At 35.2% G+C, this 18,908-nt stretch overlaps 1 protein-coding gene across 3 annotated transcripts in view; it reads right to left on the bottom strand.

Annotated features, from left to right (window-relative positions):
* PIGK (phosphatidylinositol glycan anchor biosynthesis class K) overlaps positions 1-18,908 on the bottom strand; it is a 142,460-nt gene that overhangs the window by 84,065 nt on the left and 39,487 nt on the right. For all 3 annotated transcript variants that reach the window (XM_082420761.1, XM_082420759.1, XM_082420760.1), the window contains 4 exons: positions 18,175-18,286; positions 16,178-16,274; positions 13,827-13,944; positions 13,495-13,605 (listed from right to left, as the gene is read on the bottom strand). In XM_082420761.1, the coding sequence (XP_082276887.1) occupies positions 13,495-13,605; positions 13,827-13,944; positions 16,178-16,274; positions 18,175-18,286 (438 nt within the window). The remainder of the gene's footprint in view (positions 1-13,494; positions 13,606-13,826; positions 13,945-16,177; positions 16,275-18,174; positions 18,287-18,908) is intronic.

The raw sequence follows: 18,908 nt of genomic DNA, 5'->3' as shown, positions 1-18,908 counted from the left end.
TGATGAGACTTGGGCCCTCTCCTCAAGGCTTTAAGTCTAGTCAGAGATGAATAAACATAACAAGGTAGAAAAAAAAGGGACAGGTTCTAATTCAGAAAAAGATAAACTTCTTAGTGTTTGAGGATAAGAAAAAAGGAGTGGGGTTTTAGCTATTTTCTGAAGGAAAAGGAAGATTAGATTGGAAATAACATTCCTAATAAAGGAGCAGCTGCAGAGACATGTTAAGGCAAAGAACTCAATTTGGCAGAAGCCCAGGATATATGAAGGAAACCATTACAGGCCCACTAGTAAGGACCCAGAGCCCACAGCACTTGCCCACTTGTAGGGACAAGACTATCTGCGTAGGTAATCAGCAACACGACAGTAGAGGGATGGGGAAGGGCACAGCAACTATAATTTATGAAACAGTGTTCCAAGCACTGTGCAAGCAGTTTGCAGATATTCTCATTTAAGCTTACCAATAACTTTGAGGTATACAAAAATTATTCTCCCTCCTTCAGACTAAGGCTCAAAGAGATTAATTGGTCTAACATCATACTGCCTTCCAGGTTCAGGAAAGCAATAACAGGAAATACAAAAAAGAGTTCAGTATATAAATTAAGAAGCAAAGAAGGAAAAAAGGGTGGGGGAAGATCAAGAAAGTTAAATGTCAAACAAGGACAAAACAGACAGAAGGCTGAATAAACAAAATAAAAGATAAAACAAAATAAACAAAATAAAATTAAAGTTCTAGGTATATCAAAGGCATTCCTGTATGAGCAACTTGGTCGGTTTTATTAGGTACTAGCAGAAGAAAGCAGGAAAAGAAAAGTAGTTGAATGAGCTTGGGAAACACTAAATAGGTATTATCTTCTTTGCTGCTAAAAAAAAAAAAAACAAAAACAAACAAAAAGAAACTTCCACTTTAAAAAAAATCGAATTATAATTGAAACAATTATATTAGTTTCAGATGTACCACATAGTGATTTGATATTTTTATACATCACAAAATGATCACCATGACAAGTCTACTTACAATCTGTCACCATACAAAGTTATTACAATATTATTGGCTATATTCCCTATGCTGTACATTACATTGCCATGACTTATTTACTTTTAACTGGAAGTTTGTACTTGTTAATCCTCTTTATCTATTTCACCCTTGTCCCCACTCACCCACCACTCTGACAACCATCTGTTTGTTCTCTGTATAAGTCTACTTCTGTTTTTTTCTTTATATTCCACATATAATTGAGAGCATACAGTATTTGTCTTTCTCTGACTTATTTCACTGAGCATAATACCCTCTAGGTCCATCCATGTTGTTGCAAATGGCAGAATTTCATTCTTTTCTAAGGCTGAGTAATATTCCATTGTATATATAGCACAACTTTACACACTCATCTATTGATGGAGACTTATGGTTGCTTCCCTATCTTGGCTATTGTAAATAATGTTGCTATGAACACTGGGGTGCATGAGAGTGTTTTCCCCTATTTTATATTCTTACCTCCTTTGTCGTATATTAACTGACCATATAAGCAAGCATGGCTTTATTTCCAGGCTATCTATTCTGTTCCATTGTTCTGTGTGTCTGTTTTTGTGCAGTACCATATGATTGTTATTATTATTTTTTTAATTTGAAAATCTAATTGGCTTTAACAGGCCAATTCATGAATCAGGCAGCATCCCATCTAGCAACTAGAAGGTGCTCTGAGGGGTTGTACAAAATAGGTTTTATAGGAAGAAAGTCGGGGAGCTACTAGCAAAAGAAAAGATTTTTTTAGGCCAGGCTTCCTTTGGGGGGTGGGGGGGGGGAGGAAATGACAAGGGTTTTATCATGCAGATTGCCTCTAGGGGGATGGGGGATAGAGAGCGCCCAAAACGTGTTTTTTGCTTAATTCCCGTAACATCCACAGATCATGGTTCCAGTTTCATAAATTTTAAGTTGGTCATTCTCTTCATTTCATTTCTGACCTTCCAGTCTTAGGAGATCATTTGCCTGGCAGTTAGCAGCTGTGAACATGAATTGAAAGCTTTTGAGAGAATACGATCCGCCAGGGGGATTATTATAAACAGGATAATTCCCAGTACTTGGAAGGCACTTCAGGTCCCCAATACCCAAAGCAATCAAAGAAAGACCCAGTTTAAGGAGTCGCCCTTTTAGCCAAGTGGTTCGCTCAGTGACTGAGCTTCACCTTCCCTAGAAATGTCGATCCTGTTGGTGGCATTGGCTGCAGTACAGACACCTCCTGGTTCAGCTAAAACATAATCAAGGACTATTCTATAATCAAGAACAACTCTAGCCACAGAGTCTAAGGATCTTTTCTGGGCAGCTAATGCTTTAGCAGTGGATTCTGTAATACTTTCAAGAGTTAAGAAGAGGCTTCTGATCATATTCTCATTTGTATTTACTCCTAATCAGGGAAATTGGCCCTGCCAAAGGAAGCGATTCTGAATTATGAATGCCTCCTGGTAGGTCCTTTCTAGAACAGTTAGGGGCACAGTTAGATAACCTAAGAGGTACTGCCTGGTTATATACCAGCCATCTAGGCATTCATAGGCCCAAGGAGAATAACCATCACTGACTAAGACAAATCCTGTCAGGGCACAAACTACTTCCACTTAGGTGGCACTGTTAATGGATTCATTTGCAAGGGTTGTTGCACTTGCCCATTCAAGCCAAGGGTCAGTCAGATTTTCTCCTAACCTGAAATAAAAAGTTGTTCTAAATTCGAGAGGTTACCCCTCTAAGCAATGGCCTGGGAGATACGGATGATGGCGTTATCTTTCCAGGTCAGATTCCAGAGTAAAGGAAAGAAAGCAAAGAGGAAAAGGTTGTAGTTAAAGTATGAAGTCTTGATCCGTCATCTTGGGCAGAAGCAGTCTACATCAATGTCAGCTACTTCTCTTCCTTGTCAGTTTGATTCAGGGGTCTCCAGCATTAGTACAGGACCAGATGCCAGGTGGAATCCTCCTTGTCTGTGAGATGTGCACCCAAGGCTCAAAACCTTTTAGTTTTGCAGCAGTGTCAGTGGTCAGGAACACTTGGTTAGGTCCCTTCCAATGGGGCTCAAGGGCTGCCTTTGTTCTTAGTGATACCAAATCAGAAGGGTAAGAGAAAGCTGGAAATGTTAATTGGGTAAGTCATAATCAGATATCTGAGGAAACTAGAGGAATCTTTGACCACAAAGACAATTAACAGGACTAGAATCTAATATCTACAAAGGTGCAAACATAATTTTTCTCTCTCTGATTATCCCATTTTTTTTTAACCAGAGATAATCACAGTAAAACTAATTTGTCTGTATTAAACTTGGCCTGATTTTTATAGAAGTACAGCAAGAATAGTGACTGACCATATAAGTTCTTTTTTAAGATTGCTTTGCTGGAACTTTGTAAGCAAAGTACCAGCTTGATTTTTCCACGTGGTTTCTTGCAGCTGTCTGGTCATGTCTGAGTCTATGTACACATTCCAGTCAAAGCCTTGGTAATACAGCCCATGTTTCTAATTGTGTCCTGTTACAAGGAACATGAAAATAAGAATACTCACTGAAAGTTTCTGAATTCTGGGGATCAGATAGGGAGAAAAAGTAAATGTTTCATCTTTGTTCACAAAGGTATATATTACCAAATTGTTGATAGCTTAAGAGAAAAGATTTATTTAAATCTGGAAAAAACATTAAAGAACCCGCAATATTTTAAACACAGTCATAAAAATTATAATCATCCTTATCAGCTCATTCAGTCCCATGTTATTAATTCTTGTTCTGCTTGAATCCAGCTTTTTCCGTTAGTTCTCTCAACCTTGCTTGATGTTTGAGGGTGATAGGGACAGTAATAATTCCAAGAAATTTGCAAGGTTTTCGTTAAAGACCGTATGATTTTCCCAGTGAAGTGTGTGCCTCAATCACTGGAGATTGTGGAAGGAATACCCCAGGTGGGAAACATATTTTCTAACAGTTTCTTTGCCACAGTGAGGGTACTAGCCTTGCAGCAGGGGAAGGCTTCAACCCATCTGGGAAACATACATACAATAACAAGAACATACCAATAACCCATACTAAGTGGCAAATGAATGAAGTCCAGTTGTAGGTGCTAAAGGAGTCCAGAGAGAGGAGGTCTGAGACCACCTCTAGGGACAAATTGTTATACTTAAATGCACTGGTGGGTGGGCAAAAGAATGCAAAAAAAGAAAAACGTTTGCCAGGAAGAACCAAACGCTGTCTAGGTTCTCCCATAGCCCTGACTGGTCATTCAGTTTACAGCCATTATTTACTCACCTTAATTTCTCTGATTCAGGAACAAACTGTTGCCATGTTACAAGGACATCAGGATGGCAAAAGTCTGGCAATGAGGGGGTCATGTTTTGCAGAAGCAGAATGGACTTCAGCCACATGTGCCACCATCTTTATAAGCCTCTATTGCTGCTGCTTTTGCATGAAAGTCAGCTAGGGCAACTCCCTAATACTGAGGTTCAGTCCTTTGGTGTAAGCCTCAATTTTGATGACAGACAATATAATACACCAGGATATATCAGACTTCCAAGAATTTCATGCGATTTCTGGAACACTTATAATACATACCTATATAGACACAGCATAAAGAAGGCTTGTTCCTTCTTATTTGACAATGTTTCCCAGGTAACTTAACATATGAAATAAGCCTAATCAGTTTAACATCTTCCTTTTTATAAGGAGAGGAAATACATCCTTTGAAATGTTCCAGGCACCCTCTGAAAAACTTGAAAGTTAATTGAGGTCAAAAGACTTCAGTTTTAGAATCTGATTTTGGGAAGTCTGTCAAAGATACCAAAAGGTTTGGACACTTGAAGAAACAGGATCATAGATCAATGTGAAACAATATTGTCTACTTAGCAGATGAAAAAACTTAAGTTCTAGTTTGAAGTACACTATTGATAATGAAGCTTAATTTTTAAAACCTTTATAAACAATTCAATTTCAGCCAGCTTGATTAGACAAGGTAAAATTCTCTCTCTCAACCTTTTATATACCTTTAGTTTGTCCTTCATAACCAGAAGTTCTAGTTCAGACAAAATTATCCTCATTTCCCTTAACACAAATGCATCTTTATTCCTCATACTTTTTCTTAGCCAAAAACACATCCTGCTTTTCCCTGCATATGGAGATGTCTCCCATATCGTTTCTAATAGCTTTACTTGCATAATTAGAATTTTTAACCTTTAAAAACCTTAATTTCTAGTGAAAATTTAGGAAGTAAACAATCGTGGACTATCTCTTACACTAGCATTACAGCTTGGCAAACTTATATACTTTTTTATAATTTCTAGAAACATGTGCTTTCTCATAGAAAATTTCTCAGCATGGCACCAAACAAATGTGAACGAATAATGTTGCCTGCCATATCAGTAAACAAAGGATGTTGCAGCCATCGAGCCACTACAGCTGCCCCCAAAGGTGCACCCTGAAGGGACTCAGGATGGGAAAGCCCAGGATACTGGCCCTAGACAGCTATGGTGCATATCAAAGGAATGATTTCAATGAGTCCAGACTCTTGCATCTTCCCATACATAGAAAAGTGCTAAATTCATTAATTTGAGATGTCTGGTTTCATTTAATTAACAGTAATCTTTTGATGTTCTGACTACCTGGTCTTTGTTGCAAAAACTCCGATAAAATCTGGCTCCTCCCTTACCTCTTCATAACGGTCCCTCAGAGCTACCTGAGAGGCTACATTCTGGGCTTCAGTCCTCAATTTTGTCTGCCAAACAAAACATAATTCTCAACTTTTTGGTTGCACATTTTTTTCAGTCGACACATGCTTATTAATAAAGCCAAATTTATCTTTGGTTTCTCTATAATAAGAAACCAAAAGTAGATAAACCTATGTTCAATAATTAATGGCTCAGTATTTTTTCTTATTTGGGGAGATCTAGATATTCAATAAATTTCTAGCACTTAACTTAATCTTAGCAAAACTTTAAGGTTTCAGGTTACTGAAAAGATTTGGGAAATTAATTTGAAAAGTTCAACTAAAAACTTTTTATCCTACTTATATTTATTTAATACTTGCTCTTAACAGTTGTTTAGATTATTTATGAAAACTTCATCATATCCAGTTATTTTTCTTGCAAGCCTAGGTAAAATAAAAGTATTACATTTAATGCTGATAACTCTAAAAACATCTCTGCTTTAATTAAACCAACAACCTTAAACTAGCTTTTATTTACAAAAGATATCTTAGATCACATAATTTTAAAAAGCATTTCAGTTAGTTTCTGTTATATTTCTGACAACTTTGGAATGCCCAACTGTAACAGGGAAGAGCCAATTTTGACTCCACGTTGGATCTGTTTCTTTGACTTTAGCCTTTGCTTTTCCCTGCTTTTGTTATTATAATCATACATAATGGCCTGCCGCAGGGAACCCTACCCACCTGCAAATGACTGCAAGAAAGAAATTAACACATGCCCTCCTGGAGGCTGGCCATTCCAGGAGATGTTTTTCCAAGACTGATGGCCCTTTTTACTTTACTTCCTCCCCGCCTCTCCCTCTCTATTCTGCCTTCTTACTTTGCTTCCCTCTCTGATTCTATAAAAGAAACTGGCATCCAGACCCCGATAAGATGGTTTTTTGGGGGACCTTAGTCCACCACCTTCTCGGTCTGCTGCCTTTCTGAATAAAGTCATATTCCTTGCCTCAACACCTTGTCTCCCGATTTATTGGCCTGTTGTGCGGCGAGCAGAGCGTGCTTGCACTCAGTAACACAATCGTTACAAGCTTGTCTTCAAACCAACTAAATAGAGCTCTTTTACAAAATAATTCTGCAGTACCATCTAGAGGTTAAAAAAAAAAAACAACACATATCTACAACATACATAAGGAGATACACACAGACGCAAAGGGAGATCTCATAGTTACCAATATTTGTGGAGAAGACACTTAAGATTTTTTTTTTATCTGCCAAATTTCCAAATATTTCTTCCCTTCTTTTTTTTTTCTTTTCTGATGAGAAACAATTGCATTTCAAAGAATGGCTCTTAAGTCTCAGAGAAGATGGGGATAGGAAATCTACATCACAAAGACACAGATTAAGTGCAGAACAATTCTATTTCCAAAGTCCCAATATCTACAAGTATTTTGAGATGAAGAGAGGAGGTTTGGGGATTGGCAAAAAGGAATGACACCCATCTACCTATTGTTGGAATGTTTCTTTTCCTCTGGGTATATCTAGCTTAGGGTCTAAGTTCTTACCAGACTCTGAATAATTTCAGTTCCCTAAGTGTTTAAGGGAATTCTTCAGCAGTTTACCCAAAAAATCTGTTTCATCAACTCTGTGAGGGGCCCATATGGGAGTTTAAGTTGATGTTGAAGAATTTGCACAGGGCCTTGAGAACAATCTCTTTTCCAGTGTCCCAGCTGATTACAGCTGAAACATTGATCTCTGGGCAAGTGGTTTGATAATGAACCCCCAAGAAGGTGAAATGGGGAGGCCTAGGCATTGTTTTAGATATCTTTTGTATCTTTAATTTTTCATTGGCTTTTTGCAACGAATCTTTTAATGAAGTTATTTTGGAATTTTGAAAGCTTTTGGAGACTTCTGCATACTAATTAAAACAGGTATTCCATTTGGTTTGTTTAACTTGGGAGCCCTTGTTTTTAAGTGATCTTACCTATTTGGAACATTCCTCCTAATGGCCAATGTAATTCTAGGTTGATTTTAGTAAAACTTTGCCATTTTGTTAAATAACTGCAGCTTCCAGGATTCATAGTTCTTAAATATAAACTAAGCAGATGTGATGGAAGGCAGTATGCTCAACTATTTGGACATAAAGGATCACATGTCTTCTAGCTAGGCCTTTGGTTTTCTCAGTCAAACTAATACCTAAGAGGGACTTGTGGCAGGGTTGGGAATTATGCGGTGCTTTACAGTGTACATTGTTGCATGGAAGTTTTCTTAAGGTTGGTGGGTGACCTAGATGTCAGTCTAACCCATTCTGTGACCAACTTATCCTAACATGAGACTCTTTGGGTTAGGTGATGAGCGCTCTAATAACTTTTAAATGTCTGGTACCCACCAATCTTTGCAGCTTTTTGGCTTCTGAGATTCCCATTAGCAATGGGCTTTACTTCATGTGCATATTAACATAAACCCATGGTAACTAAAAAAAAAAAAAGAGAGAGAGAGAGAGAGACTGGGGAAAGGACTGAACGAGCAGACCTCAAAGAATGAGGACTGCGGACTGATTCCAAGCAAAAGGAGAACAGCAGCTATAACTAGTAGTTCTCAACAGGGAATCTGGGAAAGGATCCCAAACAAATGGGGAGGTGCATATTAAACCATCATAGTTCCAAATGTGGAGACAGAATCAAGGGACTGGAGCTTTCCACTCAAAACAATGAACTGTGGAAAGCTAATTAGATCAGGAGCTCAAACAAAAAAAGAACAGAGCTCAATCAAAAGGAACTTACCAATGGCCCTTGGAAACAGCAAGAAAGACAGTGAACTGAAAAGGGTTCACAGGGTGCCATGCCTGTGTTTCCTGCTCCTTGAAAGCCATCCCAAGTTCACTTCAAATCTCATCGCTGCCACCCATCCGTTAAAAAATAAAAGTCAACCAAGTAAATTTGAAGATGTATTTGGCTTTATTAGATGATTCATGAATTGGGCAGGCAGCATCCCATCTAGCAACTAGAAGGGTGCTCCCAGTACCACACTTGTTTTGATTACTATAGCTTAGTAGCATAGTTTGAAATCAGGGCATATGATAGCTCCAGCTTTGTTCTTCTTTCTCAAGATTGCTTTAGCTATTTGGGGTCTTCAGTGCTTCCATACAAAATTTAGGATTATTTGTTCTAGTTCTATTTTAAAAAATGTCTTTATTATTATGATATGGATTACATGAAATCTGTAGAATGCTTTGGAAAATATGGACATTTTAGCAATATTAATTCTTCTAAATCAGAAGCATGGATTTATTCTACTTATTTGTGTCATCTTCAGTTTCTTTCATCAATGCTTAGAGTTTTCAGAATACAGGTCTTTCACCTCCTTGGTTAAATTCATCTCTAGGTATTTTATTCTTTTTGATACAATTGTAAGAGGGATTGTTTTCCTCACTTCTCTTTCTGATAGTTCATTATTAGTGTACAGAAATTCAGCCAATTTTTGTATATTCATTTTGTATCCTACAACTTAATTGAATTCATTATTAGTTCTAATAGTTTTTTTGGTAGAGTCTTTAGGGATTTCTGTATTATGCCATCTGCAAATAGTGACAGTTTTGCTACTTCTTCCTTTCCAGTTTGGATGACTTTTATTTCTTTTCCTGACTAATTTCTTTTTTTTTTTAACATATTTATTGGCATATAATTGCTTTACAGTGTTGTGTTAGTTTCTACTGTATAACAAAGTGAATCAGCTATATGCATACGTATATCCCCTCCCTCTTGCATCTCCCTCCCCCACTCCTTATCCCACCCCTCTAGGTGGCCGCAAAGCACCGAGCTGATCTCCCTGTGCTATGCAGCTGCTTCCCACTAGCTATCTATTTTACATTTGGTAGTGTATATCTGTCAACGTTACTCTCTCAGTTCGTCCCACCTTACCCTTCCCCCTCCCCATGTCCTCAAGTCCATTCTCTACGTCTGTGTCTTTATTCCTGTCCTGCCCCTAGGTTCATCCTTTTTTTTTTTAGATTCCATACATATGTGTTAGCATACAGTATTTGTTTTTCTCTTTCTGACTTACTTCACTCTGTATGACAGACTCTAGGTCCATCCACCTCACTACAAATAACTCAGTTTTGTTTCTTTCTTGACTAATTTCTGTGGCTAAGACTTCCAATACTATGGATAAAAGTGGCAAGAGTGGGCATCCCTGCATTGTTCCTAATCTTAGAGGAAAAAGCTTTCTCAGTTTTTCACTGCTGAATATGATGTTAGCTGTGAGTTTGTCATACATGGCCTTTATTATATTGAGGTATATTCTCTCTACACCAACTTTGTAAGGAGTTTTTATCATAAATGGATGTTGAATTGTCAAATGCTTTTTTCTGCATCTATTGAAATGATCATATGATTTAAATCAGTCATTTTGTTAATGTGGTGTATCACATTATTGATTTGCAGGTGTTAAACCAACCTTGCATCCCTGGAATGAATCCCACTTGATCATGCTGCATGATCCTTTTAATGTATTGTTGAATTCAGTTTGCTAATATTTTGTTGAGGATTTTTGCATCTATATTCATCAGGGATATTGGCCAGTAATTTTCTTTTTTTGTACCATCAATTCTTTTGTTTTGGTGTCAGGGTAATGTTAGTCTCATAAAATGACTTTGGAAGTGTTCTTTCTTTCTTCTCAAACTGAATAAGTGGTGTGTATTATCCAAAGTGTGTATTATTTTATTTGGAATAATTTGACAAGGATGGGTATTAACTTCTTTAAATGTTTGGCAAAATCACCTATGAAGCCACCTAGACCTGGACTTTTGTTTGTTGGCATTTTTTTTTTTTTGGATTACTGATTTAATTTCATTACTAGTAATTGGTCTATTCAGATTTTCTAATTCCTCATGATTTAGTCTTGGAAGACTGAATGTTTCTAGGAATTTATCCAATTCTAGATTGTCTAATTTGTTGGCATATAATTGTTCATAATAGTCTCTTGTGATCTTTTGTATTTCTGTGATATTGACTGTAATTTCTCCTCCTTCATTTCTGATTTTATTTATTTGGGCTCTTTTTTCCTTGATGAGTCTGTCTGGCTAAAGATTTGCCAATTTTGTTTATCTTTCAAAGAACCAGCTCTTAGTTTCATTGATTGTTCTATTGTCTCTTTAGCTGTTATTTCATTTATTTCTGCTCTGATCTTTATTATTTCCTTCCTTCTACTAACTTCGGGCTTTGTTTGTTCTTCTTTGTTTGTTCTTCTTTTTCTAGTTCCTTTAAATGAGTTAGATGGTTAAGAGTTTTCTTGTTTCTTGAGGTAGGTCAGATTAATATGAACTTCCCTCTTAGAAACTGCTTTCGCTAGCAACATCCCAAAGATTTCAGAATGTTGTGTTTCCATTTGCATTTGTCTCAAGGTATTTTTTTATTTCTTTGATAACCCACTGATTGTTTAACAGCATGTTGTTTAGTCTCTACATGTTTTGTGTTTTTTTTCCAGTTTTCTTTTTATAATTGATTTCTGGTTTCATACTGTTGTGATCAGAAAAGATGCTCAAACTTATTAAGACTTCTTAAATTTACTGAGACTTGGTCCGTAGCCTAACATGTGATCTATCCTGCAGAATGTTCCATGTGCACTTGAATGTGTATTTTGCTGTTTTTGTTTTGGATGGAATGTTCTGTATGTATCTATTTAGTCAATCTGATATAAGGTGTCTTTTAAGGTCAATGTTCCCTTGTTGATTTTCTGTCTGGATGATCTATCCATTGATATTAAGTGGGGTATTAAGTCCTCTACTATTATTGTATTGCTGTCTATTTCTCCCTTTATTTCTGTTACTATTTGATTTATATATTTAAGTGGTCTCATGTTGGGTGCACAAATGTTTACAAATGTTATATCCTCTTGTTGGACTGACCCCTTTATATTATGCAATGCCCTTCTTCATCTTTTGTTACAGTATTTGTTTGGAAGTCTATTACTACCCCAGTTTCCTTTTCATTTTCATTTTCATGGTATATCTTTTTCCATCTGTTCACTTTCAGACTGTGAGTGTCTTAAGGTTTGAAGTGAGTGTCTTGTAAGGAGCATTGAGAAGGGTCTTGTTTTTTTTAATCCATTCAGCCACCCTATGTCTTTTGATTGGAGAATTTAGTCCATTTACATTTATAGTAATTATTGATAGGTATTTACTTACTGCCATTTTGTTAATTGTTTTCTCACTGTTTCTGTAGTTCATCTCTGTTCCTTTATTCTTCTCTTTCTTTCTTCCCTTGTTGTTTGACTGTTTTCTTTACAGTTATTTTAAATTCCTTTTTCATTTACTTTTGTGTATTTACTATAAGTTTTTTGTTTGTGGTTACCATAGGTCACACATAACATCCTACATATATAATGGTTTCCTTTGATAGTAACTTAATTTTAAACACATTCCAAAGCTTTATATTTTACTTCCCCAACACATTTTTGATGACATATTTTACATCTTTTCATTTTATATATCACTTAACTAAGTATTGTATTTTTAATTAATTTTATGACTTTTGTCTTTTACCCTTTGTACTGACTTTATAAATGATTAATCCACTACCTTTTTATTTACCTTTTTCAGTGAGATTTTTAATTTAATATGTTATCTTATTGTTGATTAGTAGCTTTCTTTCTAGCTTAGAGAAGTCCCTTTAACATTTCTTGTAAAATGGTGATGAACTCTTTTAGTTTTGCTTATCTGGAAAACTCCTAATCGCTCCTTCAATTCTGAATGATAACCTTGCAGGTTACAGAATTCTTAGCTGGCAGTTATTCCCTTTCAAAACTTCACAATGTAGTAAGTAGTTTGATGTTATCAAATCTGATAGCTTAAAGCAGTGGTTTTCAGAATTTTAGAGTTGAACCTCTTTAATAAATAGAAATCTACCTGAAAGGTTTCTATATAATAAAAGAGAGCAATACAAAGCTGCTTGGTTTATGAAATACTAGAGTCCAGGACCTTATCTACTCAGTCTCCCATTCATTCCAAAGCTCCATGAAAGCAGGGACAGTATCTGCCTCTATCTCTAGAGTACAGCCAGTGCCTGTCACTTAGCAAAAACTCAAGAAATATTTGTGAATGAATTAAGATATAAATTAATGAAAAAAGAATGAAAGTCATTAATTCACAGTAATTATCCAGTCTAGAACTGCTATTTCAAGCTTTTTATTTGCTTACTTTTGATAGCAACTTCAAAGTAGATTTATTTTAAAAGAGACAATCAGTGCAGAAAATTCAGGAAAAAAAGTAGACCTAAATTCAACAGGCCACATCAAAACATGGTACTAGAAGTTGTAGGGTGCACAAAAATATGTAAGAGGAGGTCTCTCTCCTTCAAGAACTTCCCACTAAGTGAGAAAAACATTTACACTCAATTAGTAAGTCCAAAAAAAGACAGACTGTGACAAATGGCACAAAAAAAAAGAAATAAAGCTCGGAGTAGCTTTACTTATTTTACATAAATTCCAACAAGAAGACTATGGGAAGATCTCCTGGAGGAGGTAGGATCTGATTTGACTCCCAAAGAATAGGTAGAATTTCAATATGTGAATCTAAAAAAGGACATTTCTGGTAGGGAAAAAAACATGAGCAAATGAATGAGAATAGAAAAATACCTCAAGGAATAGCAAGTTAACTAGGCTAAGGTTTTAGACCTCTTGTAGTAAAGAAAGAGATACTACTGTAACGGGAGATTCAAAACACTTTAAAAGGTCACCATTCAGCATATGGAAGAGTACCCTAGAAGTCGAGGAATAACAGACTTCACTTATCACATTAAGGTTAGCATAGCTATTGTGCTATAATCAAATCAAGCAAATACTTACAAGATCATTCATATTAGTTTGGCTAGCTGGATTAATTTCCTCCAAAAATTCTAAGACATAAAATGTGTATCTATCCATAAGATGGACTCCAATTGCAGGATCAGGTTGATGCTATAAAAAAGCAAAGGAAAAAAAAGTGTATGTCTAATAGATAGGATCATTACATTACAACAAAATATTTTAAATGTAATCAAAATTTCCTTCTAAGATATAAAGAAGTCTAAGAATAAGAAATAACAGATATATTTATAAAGCATATAAGTGATTCTAGAAATAGCTACACATTCCAAAGACAATCCCATTTACAAATGGGAAAGAAAAAATGTACTTACCGAGAGTGAATCTTCTCCCACTTGGCTACTAGCTAAAGCCATTATGTTAGGAGAATAAAATCTCTCATACATGGATGCTCCTTGACAAGTATCAATAATAAACAATAGCTCATTGTAGCTGAAAGAAAAGTGATAATATCTTTGACATGAATCATGCTGTTAAACATACATTAACATTTTACAATACTTCCCTAAGATGTTTAAGTCATATCTTAGTCATTTCATTAGCTAAAAATTTGAGATTTTTTGATAGAATTCCCAATACAAATTTAATATCAGAAATATTAAAGGTATAACCTGTCCAAGGAAACCACCTCAATAGAGTGCAGTAGTTGTGCCATAAAGTGGCTGCCCCAACTTCTTCCCCCTCCCTTATCTATGCCACAAGATGCAGAATCCAAACAAAGGTTCAATTCAAAAAACATTTATCTGGCACCCACACAGTCCTAGAAACTGAGCTAGATTCAGAAAAAATATATATATGACTTAGTCACCATACTCAAAGATCTTAAAATCTAACTGGAAGACAGACATATAAACATATAACTAAATCAGAATGTGATGAGTGTTACAAATTTTACTGAAGGCCTACAATGTGCCTGACACTAAGCTGGGGATACAGTAGTCCTTGCCCTCACAGAGCTTAGAGTCTAACAAAGTCAAAGTGCTCCAAGAGCAAGAGAAAGAAACAGAGGAAACTGTAAGGAAAGGCAGGTCAGGGAAAGGTGATGTCTGACAAGGGCAGTGAGGGGTGAGTGTTATATTATTTAACAAAGAAAGGAACAGCACATTCCAGCAGAGGAAAAGCCTGTATTAAGGCATCTAAATGTAAAAAAGTATAAATGTTTAGGAAAAAGGAATTGTATCGTGTAGCTTGGATTTAGAGTTAATTTGGTAAAATGGAGAGAAATTCGTTTCAAAAAGGTAAGGCAGGGTCAATCTGTAAAGTATCCTGTACAAAGTTTGGATCTTATCCTATAAGTTTGAAGAAGGCATCAAAGGCTTTTTTAAAGTGAAAGAATAACATAATCAGCTCTATATTTTAGCTGCCTAGTTGGTGAAGGTGAAAACAGGGAGCAAATAACATTTTCTCAGAGGTTTCTCTCAGACATTGGATCTAAGTAAACAGCTAACACTGCACCTAAAAAGAAAGCATGGAATCTTAATATTATCTAAGCAAGGGACAGAAGGCACAATTAATACGACACATTTGTTCTGAGACAAAAATCTGTGGATACCCTTGGGGATCATAAACATCTAAGGTTATGACAGGCAGTACAGTAAAACAATTAAGAGAGTAAGCTCTGGGACAGGACCACTTGGATGTGAATTCTAGTACTGGCACTTATGAGCTGTATAAAGTTTGGCAAGTTATTTAATCTATCTGTGCCTCAATTTACACATTTGTAAAAATGGGAATAACAACAATATCTGCCTCATGGAGTTATTAAAATTAAACAAAACAACACATTATATAACATAGTGCCCAGCACCTAGTATACCTTCAATAAATATAAGCTATGAATAAGATAAAACCAGTACCAAGCAAAAGCTTCCTCTTCAACACTTCTACACATTCTCCTTATGCCTATAATTCAGTATTTAGAATATTTAATTCGTAGCAGAGTCGTATACACATTTCTCTTTTCTACTAGATTTTAAAAACTTTGAAGGCATAATAAGCATCATATTCCCCTCTGTGCCACATGTTTAGAAGGTAAGCAATAAGTATTTATTGAGGGTAATTAATTTAAAAGCAGTTCAATTGCTACTTTAAATTCACTTAAGTTCATATGACAACTTTCAACTAAAAGGGTGCTTACCACGGATTACTAACAATATATCACCCTTAATGTGAGTTGCTACGAATTTTATACTAATCCTAATTTCAGCATCTTTTTTCCCAAAGAAGAAATAATGTATTCCTATCACATGGAGGGCCCGAGATTGTGCAAAAAGAATAAGTACAAGATGAAAAATAAATATATGTTACAATCCCCCTAAATAATGGGGAACTTGGTTGGTGGGACTTTTATTTCCTCCAAACAGGATGAGAAATAACAAGAGATATGATCTTAACAGGTGAATTTCTTTCCATGCTCTTTAAGAAACCCAAATTTTTCTTCTAAAAAGAATTCAGTTCATACTTCTGTAAAATATAATAAAACTACTGCTGTAATGTACAATTGCTAAAAAAATAGTTCAGTTCAATAGAAATAACAAACATAAATCTAGAGTAGAAGAAATAACTTATTAAAATAAGTTTATATCTCATAAGATTTATAAATCTACTAACCATGGAAAAATTAGGTACTAATTTATCTTATGAAAAGTAGTCATTTGTCAATTACCGTCTTTTTTGCCACATTTGTTCAAAAGCATCTGCAAGTTCTATGTTGGTAATTTCTTCAGAATCTTGAAATTTCAAGAAACCATTTCCACCATGTCCTTATAGGAAGAGTCAGAAAGATCAAACAGACACTTTTTTAATGCAAACTGCACACATCCAGATATAAACATTCACTTCATTCATGGCAATATTTTAATATCACTTGTTATTTTATACTCTAAAATAAAAAGTACTGTAAAAACAAATAAATTTAATTTTCTGCTATACCAATTAAAGAGAATAATGATAGACTATGTAAAAAATAGTAGATATAATATATATTTAAGAGATTTTCTATTATTCAGTTTTAGAAAAGCACATTTATACTTTTTTCACTGGCTCCATTATTATGTCAGAAATGAGTTCCCATAGATAAAAATTTCTCAAATACCAGGCAAACATTTTTGGTGAGAAAGGAGTTGAAGACACTAGCTAGTCCCATGGTAAGCTAGCACTATTCACAGTATATACTTGAAATGCTATATCAACAGGAAGTGTAGTTCTCACCTAAAACTTGATGTGTTCACAATCATCAACCACTGTCCCATGAGAGTTGACCAGAAGATTATGACATTTAGAATGCATGATAGAGCCAATCTACCTGGATACAAACGCTAGCTTTACTACTTAATGACTGTGTTATTTTAGGCAAGTAACTTAACCTTTCTATGCCTCAGTTTCCTCAGATATAAAGTAAGAAATGTATCAGTAAGGCCATCATTAGCGTGCCTATATAGGTCCTTTGTGCAGATTTTAAAAAGGTACTTCCCGCTGGGTAACAAAGTAGAAAAATCTGTGTATATCAGTGCTCCCACTGAATATAAGCAGTCCTGTAAGCTCAAAAGTGGTTAGTGGTTATGCCTTAGGGTGGGTTAAGGGAAGAGGAATATTTCTCTCTCCCATTAGACACAACTTTATAGCAGGGCACACAGCTGAGTAAGTGTAAGCATATACTAGATCTCAGCTCCCACTCACCACCCAAGCCAGACACTTATGTGCAGTGCACAACCCACACAACCATATATGACAGCCCTGAAAATTGGCACCTAAATCTTTAGATTGTTGTGAGGATGAAATGAACTAATATACACAATGATTAAGAATATTGCATGATGTATAGTAAGTCCCAATAAGTATTAGTTATAACCATTTTTATTATCATATTATCATAATTATCAACCTTCCCGTTCTCTTACACGGGTTGGCAAACTTTTTCTGTAAAAGGCCAGGTGGTAAATGTTTTAGACTTGTGAGCCATATGGTCTCTGTTGCAACTCCTGGACTCTGCCACTGTAATGTAAAAGCAGCCACAGACAATACATAAAACAAATGGTTACAACTGTGTTCTAATAAAACTTTACTTCCAAAACAGTAGCCCTTCCACGGGCCATGGTTTGCCAATTCCATCTTAGATACTGGAATTTCTCCCATACCTGGAGCTATCCTGAAAGAGGACCAACAGACTCAGAAAAAAATGTTGTAAAACCTTTTGTTTAGTACATCAAATAAAGCCAAGCTACAAGACTGTACTTCATCCTATTTGCCACAAAAGCTTGAAAATTTCTTGTAAATGTCAGATAAACTAAAATGAAAATTTTCCTGACTTCATTAACTCTGCTGGCTTAATTTAGAAAGTTTATAAATTGATTGTATTTTAAAAGCTGTAAATAAATGCAACATGATAAAGAAAAGAAGACCACTAAGTAGGGGTCACTGTCATGCTGTATGACATCTAAGAATCATTCTGCACCTGTTTTATCATCAGTTGATGAGTAATACACTGTTTTCAAATACCATTTCAAGTTGTTATACATTATGAGAAAAGAGAACTTCATAACAAACTATCAAACTACTTGAACCAAAAATAATTTAAGATGTTTAAATTTCTTTCCATGCAAATTCCTTTTTGAAAAGAGTTGCAACATATGCTATCATTAAATATCTAAATTATGAAATTACCTGTCATATAAATAAGAATATTACTCCTATCATCAGAAAGAAGACGTTTTGACCGAGGCGTACTAGATGGAATCCTCCCAGTTAATACCCGTAAAAAATTTTCCACAGTTACCTGAAAAAAAAGTGAAAAATCAGATGAAATAGAATTGAGGGAAACCTGATAATTGTTTTTTACTTTCAAAAACATTCCTTCTTCTTTCTCTATGTATTACTCAGCATAAACTGAAAATAAAACCTAAAGAGAAATATAACTCAATTAAAATATATTTATTTAAATGTATACCTCAAACTAACTTTGTTTCCATTTTTTAAAAAATACTAAAAACTAACAAATAAAAACTACCTTGGGGAAAAATAGGTTACTTATACATTTAAAAGTTCAAATACTATACAAAGTATTGTCTTCACAGGCAATTCTTTGGGAAGATACAAAATATAGAAACATAAATAAATTCAACAACATTATAACTATTGCAATTAATATGTGCAACTACTCAGTCAATTCTAGATTAACAATGAAAGATAGGTCCATAATAAATTATAAAAATAAAATCATAAGGATAGATCCATAAATAATTCCCAAATTATGCATCTTTGATTTTTTAATGCATTTTGTTACTTAAATTTCATTAGGGGTATCTTTAACATGTGAAAAATTCATAACACTGTAAACCAGATTTCCCAACCAGGAATTTCTGGACATCTGGGATCCTTTGAAAGATATTTAGGGTCTT

This window comes from Balaenoptera physalus, assembly GCF_965194825.1.
Source record: "Balaenoptera physalus genome assembly, chromosome: 1".
In the NCBI taxonomy this organism is placed as follows: Eukaryota; Metazoa; Chordata; class Mammalia; order Artiodactyla; family Balaenopteridae; genus Balaenoptera; species Balaenoptera physalus.
The sequence above is the reverse complement of the archived record's forward strand: the minus strand, read 5'-3'. Positions and strand labels throughout refer to the sequence as shown.